We start from the raw sequence: 12,380 nt of genomic DNA on the forward strand, positions 1-12,380 counted from the left end.
AGGAGGCTAAACCAAGCCGCTCGCCTCTCCCAGCCGCTTTCGCAGCTTTCCGAAGAACTGAGAACCTTCTCCGCGCTCTCCTCGGCTCCTTGCAACTGCAATAGACATCCAGAAGAGGCTTTTGGGGCTAATGGGGCTTGGGTTTCCAGCCCGACAGCCCCCGCCGCTTCTTCTCCGCTGGTCCGGAGCCCCTCCAGGAAGACGAGGAACGCGAGGGAGATCCCTCCCCCCCACGGATGGGCTCCAGACCAGCGGAGCCTCCTCCTCCTTTTTAACCAGGCAGCTATCAGAGAGAAAAGGGCAGTGCGTCCCCATGTGCTTGTGCAGCAGCCAAAGATTTCCTGGTTAAAGATCTCCTAGTTAAAAAGATCGCCTGTCTAAAAAGAAGATAACCGCCTGGTTAAAAAGAAGGATGAGGCTCCGCTGGTCTGGTACCCATCCGCGGGGAGAGGGATCCCCCTCGTGTTACTCGTCTTCCTGGATGGGCTGGTAAGGGGATAGAAAAGGTTTTTCTCCAGTCCCAGGTTTCAGCTTCCTGGCTTCAGTATCTCTTTCCAGCTTCTTTTGTTGAGCCTGCAATTAAGGTTCTTTTTTATATCTTAGGAAAGATCATTTGGTTAAAACGAAGGAAGAGCCTCCGCTGGTCCGGAGCCCATCTGCGGGTTGGGAGGGAGGGAGGGAGGAAGAGACAGATAGACAGACAGATAGACAGAGAGAGACACACACACACACACACACACACAAGGAGTGAGTGATTAAGTGAGTGAGTGAGAGACAGACAGACAGACAGACACACACACACATATACACACACAGAGTGAGAGAGAGAGAGAAAGGGAGGGGAGAGAGATAGAGAGGGAGGGAGAGAGACAGAGAGAGACACACACAGACTGAGGGAGAGACAGACAGACAGACACACACACACACACACACAGAGTGAACAGATGGGGGGGAGGGAAGAGAGACAGCGAGATACAGAGAGACAGACACAGAGAGAGAATGACAGAGAGGCAGAGAGAGAAGGAGGGGGAGAGATACAGATCCACACAGAGGGAAACAGGCAGACAGACAGACACACACACAGAGAGAGATAGAGACAGAAAGAGAAAGAGAGAAAGAGAAAGGAAGAAAGAAAAAAAGAAAAAAGAAAAAAGAAAAGAAAGTGAGAGAGATAAAAGAAAGAAAGAAAGAAAGAAAGAAAGAAAGAAAGAGAACTTATGACCACAATTGAGCCCAAAATTTTGGTTGCTAAGCAAGAGTGTTGTTAAGTGAGTTTCATCACATTTTCCAAGTTGGCCACTCCCACCCAGTCACATGGCCGGCAAGCCACTCCCACCCAGTCACATGGCCAGCAAGCCACTCTCACAAAGGAGGCCACACCCACAGAGTAGGTTCCAAAAAATTTTGAAACCCACAACTGGAAGGAAATGAGAGGTGGGTTGCTCCTGGTTTGTCCCGGATCGAGCGAACCTGTAGTAGTGGTGGCGGAAGGCTCCGCCCACCCATCCCAACACTTTTGGGCAAGTGCAGAAGTGCACACAAGCACATTCACCCACACGAGCAAACATGTAGTAAAAAAATTGGAAACCCCCCCCCCCCACACACTGAAGGAAGCTTCCATCTAATCTCCCCCAGGAACTGTTTTTTTGAGTAGGATTTTTCAGGAATATCCAGGTAAGGACAATTCAGGAGGTAATATAAGGTCCTCCTATTCCCCATAGAGATCCCAACCATTTCATCTGTCTTCTATAGAGCAATTCTTCCTACTTTACGAATTATACATTTTAAAATTGTGTCTCCCTCACAAGGAAGAGTAGAAAGAAGTTGACCCTTCCTATTGCAGAGCTGAAATTAAAATTCCTGAATGAAGTTAAAAATTCAGAGCTGAAGTTAAAATTCCAAGTAAAGTAAGAGGAGGAAATTATTTGTATTATGCCTTTCCTTCAGAAAGTCAAGCTAGTATGAATACTACCTTTCATTTTCAGCCCTTGTTTGCGTTTGCTTTTTTTTTTGAGCAACAAAAATTTAAGTGAGATTGCTATTAGGATTTTTAAAAAACGACAGTACTTTAAATACAAAATTCTTCACTAAATTATAATACTGCCCAAAGCAGATTGAGAAGGCTTCCTGGCCTTCTCGAGATCACCCCCTCCTGGCCGTACTTGGGAAATGCACCATCTCTCCTTTTTCCATGAATACCTTCCATGCACAGAAAATCCATTCGAGGCTCCCTCAGCAAAGAGAAAGGAATCGCATGCGCTTCAGCGTTGAGCCGCTCTTGCAGGTTGGGAAGGGAGTGACGTCACTAGGTCTTGCCTTTCTAGGATGCAGGACTCTCCCTCTTTAACCCTTTAAGCTTCGCAGGCCATTAAAAAGGCTGCAAGGAAGTCTTGACGAAAGAGGTGGCAAGGGTAGGTGTGTGTGTGTTACTGTCCTTGTGCGAGCGTGTATACAAGGAAAGGCAGAAGGTTCTCACACTAGAGAAGGAAAGGATATATATTTATATACCAAGTCAATCTTAGGAGAAAGAAAAGGGATCGTCCTTAGCTACCCATTTCGTGGGAATAGCTCCTGCATAGGGGAGAGCGGGAGCTTGTATGGCAAAACAACTTTGAAATGAAGAGATGCAAAAGATGGTTGTCTACATTCTCACTCTGTGCTGGATGACATCAATCTCGGCTTGGAGCCTTTTGCAACTCAATTTGTTTCAGGAAGATAGTCAATCGCGTCATCGTATTGAGCTGTGTGCATTTAATCTTTTATATTTCATAGTAAAAGAGAAATTGGCAACTAGATAAATAAAGCTGGATATTAAAGTTTCTTGACCATGTGGAACAGGGCAAGGATTAATTGCTTTGTCTGCCTCTCCAAGCTAAAACAAAGGAACCAGGATATTGGTACAAGTACTCCCTTTTGGGGGGCAATTGAGTAAGCTGAATGAATGTCTTGTCACAGTACGAGGGGCTGGGCACAGGAAAGAGGTGTATGTGACACAGGAAGGCAATGTACTTTGGGGTGATTGATATGCTGGCTAAAGTCTGTAAACAACTGCCCTTCGGGGTTCAGATTTTGCTTGACCTATCCTTGCTGAACCTTGTGCAATAAACCTTTCCCTCTGATAAAGAGCTGGTCTCATCTCATTTCTGCAACATTTCAAACTGAACCCCTTGATTTGATTGACTTGTTTGTGCTTAGGACACATTGTGCGACCCTGCCCCCCTGCGTGAAGGGAGAAAGAGAAATGGAGCAGAGTCAAAGGATTAGCACCTCATTTTTTGTGAACTGAATTTTCCTGCTTTGTGAACTGGTTCTGGGCTTTTCTATGTTGTATGTTGAGTGAACCCTGCTTAAAGGTAAATGTAGAGCTATATTGTTAAAATGCAAGTCTTTCCCTTTGAGTAAAAAGAAATTTAAATTATCCAAAATGCCCATATGCACTGAATCTTCTTGCTGGAAGTCACCGCTTTACAGGTCAGAATAATGCTTCCTTCTGTGAGGATGAGTGTCGATAAATGGTCCGATCTACTAGCTTAGATTTATTCTTTCTTCTATAAGAAAATTGTAAAATTGAGGCCATTTGTTGATCTTCATGTAGAGAAAAAATGATCCCTTTGGCAAGGAGGGCTTAATGGCTTGTTCTGGTATTCCCAAGACTAAATGAACATTGCTATGAATGAAAAAGCATTTGAAGATACACAGATTTCATTGCACCCATTTGGAATTGTGTTACAGGACAAAGAGAGAATGGCTGGCCTTCCTTTAGCAAGTGAGGGAACTGGAAATGACCCTTCTGGTGCCCAGTCTGGAATCTGTGGGAAGATCTGGGCAAAAACTGGGCAGAAGATGCTGGAAGAAGGAGCCATCATTTCAGAAGTTCAGGCCTGGAACTTCAGGGGTGCCCAATATGAGGAGGATGAGGGTCCCCGAGGACTTTGTAGTCGACTCCACTTCTTTTATAGTCGATGGTTGAGACCAGAAAAGCACACAAAAGCGCAGATGCTGGACCTGGTGGTTCTGGAGCAGTTCCTGGCCCTTCTGCCCCTGCAGATGGAGAGCTGGGTGCGGGAGTGTGGAGCAGAGACCAGCTCCCAGGCGGTGGCCCTGGCGGAAGGCTTCCTCCTGAGCCAGGCGGAGGAGAAGAAGGAGCAGGTTGAGTTGCCGGTGAGAGGACTTCTTCTTGGGCCTGAATATAATAAAAATATGTTCAAATTTTTATATCAAATTTTTGTAGGTTTATTAAGATATAAAATGCAAGAAAATGAAAATAGTAGGAAAGTGGGAAGTGAAGTGAAAGAAGAGTAGGGTAAAGGGGAAAAAACAAAATAATTGAAAATCTGAATCTTTTTAGCACAGTTGAATAAAATGGTAACATTACAGGTTCAATGTTTTACATTTACATACTTAATATGTACTAGCAAATTCTATATAACAGCAAACTTATGTAATCAGCAAAACTCAATCAAAGTTTCATTTTTTTCGATCTCAAGAACAAAACCCAGCAGTGGTTCCAAAGTAGAAGCAAGGTTGGCTTGGTCTTTTCTTTAAATAAAGCAATTAATTTTTCCATCTCTGCTAGGTCCATCAGTTTTCCCAACGACTTCGCCTTTGTGGCTATTAAAATATCTGTCCACTTTGCAAAGAGCATCCTTGCTGCTCTCAACATAAATAACAGCAAAGTTCGAGAATGTTTTTCCATCCCTTTTTCTATTAAACCTAAAAGAAAAGTCTCTGGTTTGATTTTCATGCCCACTTTGAGAATCTTCTGCAGTAAAATATAAATCTTACCCCAGTATTTCTTTGCTTTGTCACAAGTCCAGCAGAGTTGGTAAAAAGTTCCTTTTTTACATTTACATTTCAAACGTGTATTTGAAATTCCTTTGAGATTTGAAAAATCGTTGACAGTTTATCAGGTGTTAAATAGAGGTACACACCACTTCATGATATGTAATGTCCATTAATTCTTTTTTTCCTGCATCCTATTTCAAGTCCTTCGCAATGGAGATCAGAGATCCTGAGACAAAAAGACATCTGTCAAATCTCCCTCAAGAACTGCCTTTCAGGAGGATCCCTCAGGAAGATCCAATTCAGGACACCTCAGGAGGTAATATAAGGTCCTTCCACTCCTTTGATAAATCCTAACTTTCTCATCTTCTCTGTGTCCTCTCCACTATAGCAAACCTCCTCCTATTTTATTAATTAGGCCTTTTGAAATTCTGTCTCTCTCACAGGGAAGCATAGAAGGAAGTCGACTCTTTGTTTAGGGGGAGTGGAAACCATGATTGAATCTTCAACTCAGGTATGATAATAACTTTGATTTATTAGATTTCTATTTTTCCCTCAGGAAATCAGCCGTTGTACATATTATAGGTAGTCTTTGACTTAGGACCACAATTGAACCTAAATTTTTTGTTGTTGAGTGACACATTTGTTAAGTGAACTTTGCCCCATTTTACGACCTTTCTTGCCACAGGTGTTAAGTGAAGTGCTGAAGTTAGAAGTATGGTTGTTCTTAAGTGGCTTCCCTAATGACTTTGCTTGTCAAAGGTTCACAAAAGGGGATCACATGATTCTGGGACCCTGCAACTATCATAAATATGAGTCAGTTTGATCACGTGGCCATGGGGATGCTGGAACAGTCGTAGGTGTGAAAAATGGGCATACGTCATTTTTGTCATTGTAAATCACTAAAAACTGTTATAAGTTGAGGACTACCTGTACTGTCTCCTGCCATTTTCCCCTTTCCTTTTGGTTGAAGATTCTTTTTAGGATTTTTTTTAAGATTAGCACTTTAAAAACTAAAAACTCCTTTCGCTAATGATTCTCCCAACTTTTCAATAAATAATGTTTTACAGAATTCTTTATGTTAGTCATGACGTCTGCAGCTTGTCCTATGAAAAACTGTACAAAAGAGATGGTTTGTGTCCATCAAACAAATGGATTACTTGGCATTACATTCACAGATTCTATGGATAAACATTTAAACTAAACAGTGTTTAGGAATGTTTGTTTAGGAATGTTTATTATAATTTATAGGCCGCCCTTTTCCCTGAGGGGACTCAGGGCGGCTTACAAAACACGGGAAAGGGGGTACAAAGACAAAAGACATAAAACAATACATAATATTAAAAAATAGAACACAACATTCATTCATCATTCGGGAGGGGACGAACTAAGATTTTTTATCCCCAGGCCTGACGGGATAGCCAGATCTTAAGGGCCGTGCGGAAGGCCTGGGCGGTGGTGAGGGTGCGGATCTCCACGGGGAGATTGTTCCATAGCGTCGGAGCTGCAACTGAGAAGGCTCTCCTCCGCGTAGTCGCCAGTCGGCACTGACTGGCGGATGGGATTCGGAGGAGGCCTACCCTGTGCGATCTGATGGGACGCAGGGAGGTAATTGGCAGAAGGCGGTCTCTCAAATAGCCAGATCCACTACCATGGAGCGCTTTGTGAGTGGTAAGTAGGACCTTGAAGTGCACCCGGAGATCAACAGGTAGCCAGCGCAGCTCACGGAGGATCGGGGTTATGTGGGCGAACCGTGGTGCGCCCACGATCACTTGCGCGGCCGCATTCTGGACTAGCTGAAGTCGCCGGATGCTCTTCAAGGGCAGCCCCATGTAGAGCACGTTGCAGTATTCCAGCCTAGAGATCACAAGGGCTCGAGTGACTGTTGTGAGGGCCTCCCGGTTCAGGTAGGGCCGCAACTGGCGCATCAGGCGAACCTGAGCAAATGCCCCCCTGGTCACAGCTGACAAATGATGGTCGAAACTCAGCTGTGGGTCCAGGAGGACTCCCAAGTTGCGGACCCTGTCTGAGGGGTATAAATTTTGTCCCCCCAGCCTGATTGATGGAACATTAACCAAATTTTTGGGAGGAAAACACAACAGCCACTCGGTCTTTTCCGGGTTGAGCACCAGTTTGTTAGCTCTCATCCAGTCTTTAACAGCCTCAAGGCCCCGGTTCATCACTTCCACCGCTTCATTGAGTTGGCACGGGGCGGACAGATACAACTGTGTATTGTCCGCATATTGGTGGTATTTTATCCCGTGCCTCCGAATGATCTCGCCCAGCGGTTTCATGTATATGTTAAATAGTAGGGGGGATAAGACCGAACCCTGCGGCACCCCACAAGTAAGGGGCCTCGGGGACGATCTCTGCCCCCCCACCAACACCGACTGCGACCTGTCCGAGAGGTAGGAGGAGAACCACTGCAGAACAGTGCCTCCCACTCCTACCTCCCGCAGTCGTCGCAGAAGGATACCATGGTCGATGGTATCGAAAGCCGCTGAGAGGTCAAGGAGAACCAGGATGGACGCATGGCCTCCATCTCTGGCTCTCCAGAGATCATCGGTCAATGCGACCAAAGCGGTTTCTGTGCTGTAACCGGGCCTGAAGCCAGACTGGAAGGGGTCAAGATAGTTAGCTTCCTCCAAGGTACGCTGAAGCTGGAAGGCCACCACCTTCTCAACAACCTTCCCCACAAAGGGGAGGTTGGAGACTGGACGGTAGTTGTTAAGAATTGCTGGATCCAAGGACGGTTTCTTCAGGAGGGGTCTCACCACCGCCGCCTTCAGCGCGGTGGGGAGATACCCCTCCCGAAGAGAGGTGGTAACAACCGCCTGGATCCAGCCTCGTGTCACCTCACTGCTGTTGGCAACCAGCCAGGAGGGACACGGGTCCAGTATACAGGTGGAGGCGCTCACAGCTCGCATAGCCTTGTCCACATCCCCGGAGGCAACATCCTGAAACTCAACCCAGAGATGGTCTGCCAGATCATTCCCTTGTGTCTCGGCTGGATCTGCAAGAGTGGAGTCCAGGTCCGATCGAAACCGAGCAACTTTGTCCGCCAAGAACTGTACATACTCCTCAGTGGGGACAGACAATTAATTGATACAGAACATTTCTGTCCCCAGCAATCTAAAATTGATAGATTAATATAGTGCATATAACATATATTTTTGTGTGGGTAAGAATATCAACCTTGCTGTCAAGCAAAATCAAGCATTTAATCGTGAGTGCCATACAATCTGCAATCAAACAGGTGGTAAGAAAGCGACAGGGAGAAAGCAGAACTACTTAACTCGTGTTTTTCATCTGCCTTTATGCAAAGGGAAAAAAACCAGTCCAACTTATCAAAAACAGCACCACAAGTTTAGGAACAGAAGTTAAAATAGGTAAGTGAGCACCTGTCCACCCTAGATGAGAAGACCAATAAAGCTGATTATGGAACTGGAGGCTGAAACATATAAAGAACGGTTGCTGGAATTGGTTATGTCTTTTTTAATGAAAAGAAGGACTAGGGGTGAGATGACAGCAGTGTTCCAATATCTCAGGGGCTGCCACAAAGAAGAGGGAGTCAAGCTGTTTTCCAAAGAACCTGAGGGCAGGACAAGAAGCAATGGGTGGAAACTTGGATAGCCATTTGTCGGAAAAGGTATAGAGTTTCCTACCTAAGCAGGAGGTTGAAGTAGAAGAGTTGCAAGATCCCTTCTAACTAAACTATCCTATCCTATCTTACCCTACCCAACCCTAAACTATCCTACATGGTGCCCCTTTTATAATTATTTGACTTGAATTTGTTCTAGGAGCCTCAAAAATATTTAAATATTCAAACTAGCAAATTTCCATTTTTCAAATGCTTCATTTACAATCATTAATAAGAAAAATACACGGTTAACAGTTAAGATTATTAAAATCCCAGGACAGTCAAAATATAGAAACATCTCCAAGTGAAAAGTGTTCTGAAAGAACAATTAGCCAAGGCCCCATTAGCTTAGAAAGTAAATTTTAATCTTCTGACTTGTGCCTGGATAAGGAAGCCAAACAATCCAACCTTGCACAGGCTAAGAATTGTCTTCAATGGAAAACATTCTTCATTTTCTTATTTACTGTCCAGCCAATGGCTCAGACTACTAGCAACTTCCTTGCTATCCAAGGAGGAGCAGAGTCTCTGCGTATTAATGGCACACCACACAGACCCCTGGTTGAGCTCTCCCAGCACTTTCATGAAGGTGTTAAGGATGAACAGGATTGCCCCTTCTTAGGACAACATAAGGCATTTCATAAAACATTACAAAGAATCCCTTCCCCTACAGGCACATTTCCTTTTTTAAAGGCAGGGATGGTTTAAAGGCCTTCAATGTCTTGAGAGAATCAACTGGCAAGTGGGCCTTGGAAAACCCACCAATCAGGAACACTATCCAAGGAAGGGTTAGTGTCACTGATTGGTGAACTTTCCAAGGCCCACCTGCCAGTTGATTCTCTCAAGTCACTTAGGACCTTTTGATTGTGGATGGATGGATTAATAGATCCAGAAGGAAGAGTATTTTGATGAGGTCTGGCTGGCTGTTTGGTAGATCAATTGATCCAGAAGAAAACAGGGCTTATTTAACCTGAATGGCACTGAAAGTGCTACAGAATCATCCAAGTTGATAAAACCTGCCTAAAATCTTTCTTTAGTCAAATGCTTTTTGTTCTGTCAATTTTGTCATCTAAACCGCAGATCCTTACTAAGCATAGAGCCATTTATCTTAACGTCTATGTTTGCTATGTAAAATTCTTAATAATAGGAAAGATCCTGGAGTTCTTGGTCTGTTCTGTATTTTTTTTTCCTTTCAAGGAGGGTCTTCTGCCCTTTGAGGAGGTGGCAGTTTATTTCTCCGAGGAGGAGTGGTCTCAGCTGGATCCTGACCAAAAAGCTCTGCATTGGGAAGTCATGCTGGAGAATTATAAGAATGTGGCCTCTCTTGGTAAGAGTTTCCTACTCTCCCTCAGAGAGTTCAGGAAGACATTTTCATTTTCATTTCATCACACAGATTTCAACTATTTTGGCCCAGATGCTTCCATATCAGTCCTATTAAGACTTGCCATTTTGGTTGTTTGACTTAATATGTTTTCCAAGGTTTTATGCCTCATCCAAAGAGATATTATCACTTCTATACCATGCCATTATTAAGATGCAAATATGCAGTATATATTAGAATTTGGCACAATAACTGAAGGCAATCAATATGACTTCTGACAGAGTGATCTTTTCCCCTAACCTTTCTCCCACTTTCATTTCTCTTTCCCTTTGAAGGTGATAATGAGAATGAGAATAAAGACTCCACAGAACCAGTCAAGGTGTTCAGAAAAGGAGATGTAATGGAGAAACCTGCAATTCAAACAGAATTCCAAAGGCAGGAGAGAAACCTGTCAAATAACTGGAATAAGGAAAGATCATCTCCTTCGATTGTTGATCAGATGCAGAACGTTATTGATCAACAAGAAAAACTAAAGAAGAAATATATTGAGAAAGGTGAAAGAATCTTGAAAGAGACATTAGATGTAGATGGACCCTCTCCATCACAAGCCAAAGGAGGAGCCAATATGGGCAAAGAAAAGGGAAAAAAATACAGTTGGATGTTCACACCTTCTCAAGAAAATGGGTCTCTTGAGTCACAGAAACCTTTTCACATGGGAGAGAAGACAAATAAATGCAATGAAGATGGAAACAAGACTGTTAATAAATGCACATCCAGAAGAGAGAAGCCATATAAATGCATGGAGTGTGGAAAGGATTTCAGAAGAACCTGTGAACTTACATCCCATCAAAGGATCCACATCCAAACAGGGGAGAAGCCATATAAATACAAGGAGTGTGGAAAGGGCTTCAGAACAAGCAGTGAACATACATCCCATCAAAGGATCCACACACGGGAGAAACCATATAAATGCATGGAGTGTGGAAAGGGCTTCCGAACAAGCAGTAAACTTACATCCCATCAAAGGATCCACACAGGGGAGAAGCCATATAAATGCATAGAGTGTGGAAAGGGTTTCAGAAGAAACTGTGAACTTACATCCCATCAAAGGATCCACACGGGGGAAAATCTATATAAATGCATGGAGTGTGGAAAGGGCTTCCAAACAAGCAGTAAACTTACATCCCATCAAAGGATCCACACAGGGGAGAAGCCATATAAATGCATGGAGTGTGGAAATGGTTTCAGAAGAAACTGTGAACTTACATCCCATCAAAGGATCCACACAGGAGAGAAGCCATATAAATGCATGGAGTGTGGAAAGGGCTTCAGAATATCGAATGATCGTGTAACCCATCAAAGGATCCACACAGGGGAAAAGCCATATAAATGCATGGAGTGTGGGAAGGACTTCAAAAGTAGCAGTGATCTTACACGCCATCAAAGGATCCACACAGGGGAAAAGCCATATAAATGCATGGAGTGTGGAAAGGGCTTCAGAATATCGAATGATCGTGTAACCCATCAAAGGATCCACACAGGGGAAAAGCCATATAAATGCATGGAGTGTGGGAAGGACTTCAAAAGTAGCAGTGATCTTACACGCCATCAAAGGATCCACACAGGGGAAAAGCCATATAAATGCATGGAGTGTGGAAATGGTTTCAGAAGAAACTGTGAACTCACATCCCATCAAAGGATCCACACAGGGGAGAAGCCATATAAATGCATGGAATGTGGAAAGGGCTTCAGAACAACGAAAGATCGTGCAACCCATCAAAGGATCCACACAGGGGAAAAGCCATATAAATGCATGGAGTGTGGGAAGGACTTCAAAAGTAGCAGTAATCTTACACGCCATCAAAGGATCCACACAGGAGAGAACAGCCAGTCAACTTACATACCATCAAAGGGTCCATACAGGCGAGAAGCCATATAAATGTATGGAGTGTGGAAAGACCTTCAGAATAAGCAGTAGTCTTACATCCCATCAAAGGATCCACACAGCAGAGAAACCACATAAATATATGGAATGTGGAAAGGGCTTCAGAACAAGGATTAAACTTACATTCCATCAAAGGATCCACACAGGGGAGAAGCCATATAAATGCATGGAGTGTGGAAAGGGCTTCAGAACAAGCAGTAAACTTACATCCCATCAAAGAATCCATACAGGGGAGAAGCCATATAAATGCATGGAGTGTGGAAAGGGCTTCCGAACAAGCAGTAAACTTACACCCCATCAAAGGATCCACACAGGGGAGAAGCCATATACCATATTTTTCAGAGTATAAGACGCACCAGATTTTCACCCTGTTTTTTTTGGGGGGGGGGAAGGTGCTTCTTATACTTCGAAAAATTTGGTAAATGCACGGAGTGTGGAAAGGGCTTCAGCACACCCCATAGTCTTATTTCCCATAACATGATTCATAGACTGGAGAATCCCCAAAACAAAGATACATTTGGATGAGAATGTATGGTAATTATTCATTTAATGAGTTCTATGAATGGATTTCAAATTTACAGACTGAACTCTGAAAAAGGTTTTTAGTAATGTTAAAAGAAACAATGGGCATGAGTCATTATAATTATAATTAATAAATTTTTAATGTATATATATAAAGCATATAGGAATGTCAA

General features: G+C 43.6%; 1 protein-coding gene across 1 annotated transcript in view; it reads left to right on the plus strand.

The window, feature by feature from the left end:
* The first annotated feature begins 4,134 nt into the window (after window positions 1–4,134).
* LOC116502676 (zinc finger protein 208-like) overlaps window positions 4,135–12,380 on the plus strand; it is an 89,492-nt gene continuing 81,246 nt past the window's right edge. Inside the window, 6 exon segments of the mRNA XM_032208563.1 lie at window positions 4,135–4,161; window positions 4,987–5,101; window positions 5,229–5,296; window positions 9,617–9,746; window positions 10,076–11,627; window positions 11,629–12,028. Coding sequence (XP_032064454.1) covers window positions 4,996–5,101; window positions 5,229–5,296; window positions 9,617–9,746; window positions 10,076–11,627; window positions 11,629–12,028 — 2,256 coding nt within the window. The 5' untranslated portion in view covers window positions 4,135–4,161; window positions 4,987–4,995.

Source organism: Thamnophis elegans, chromosome 2, assembly GCF_009769535.1.
Source record: "Thamnophis elegans isolate rThaEle1 chromosome 2, rThaEle1.pri, whole genome shotgun sequence".
Classification (NCBI taxonomy): Eukaryota; Metazoa; Chordata; class Lepidosauria; order Squamata; family Colubridae; genus Thamnophis; species Thamnophis elegans.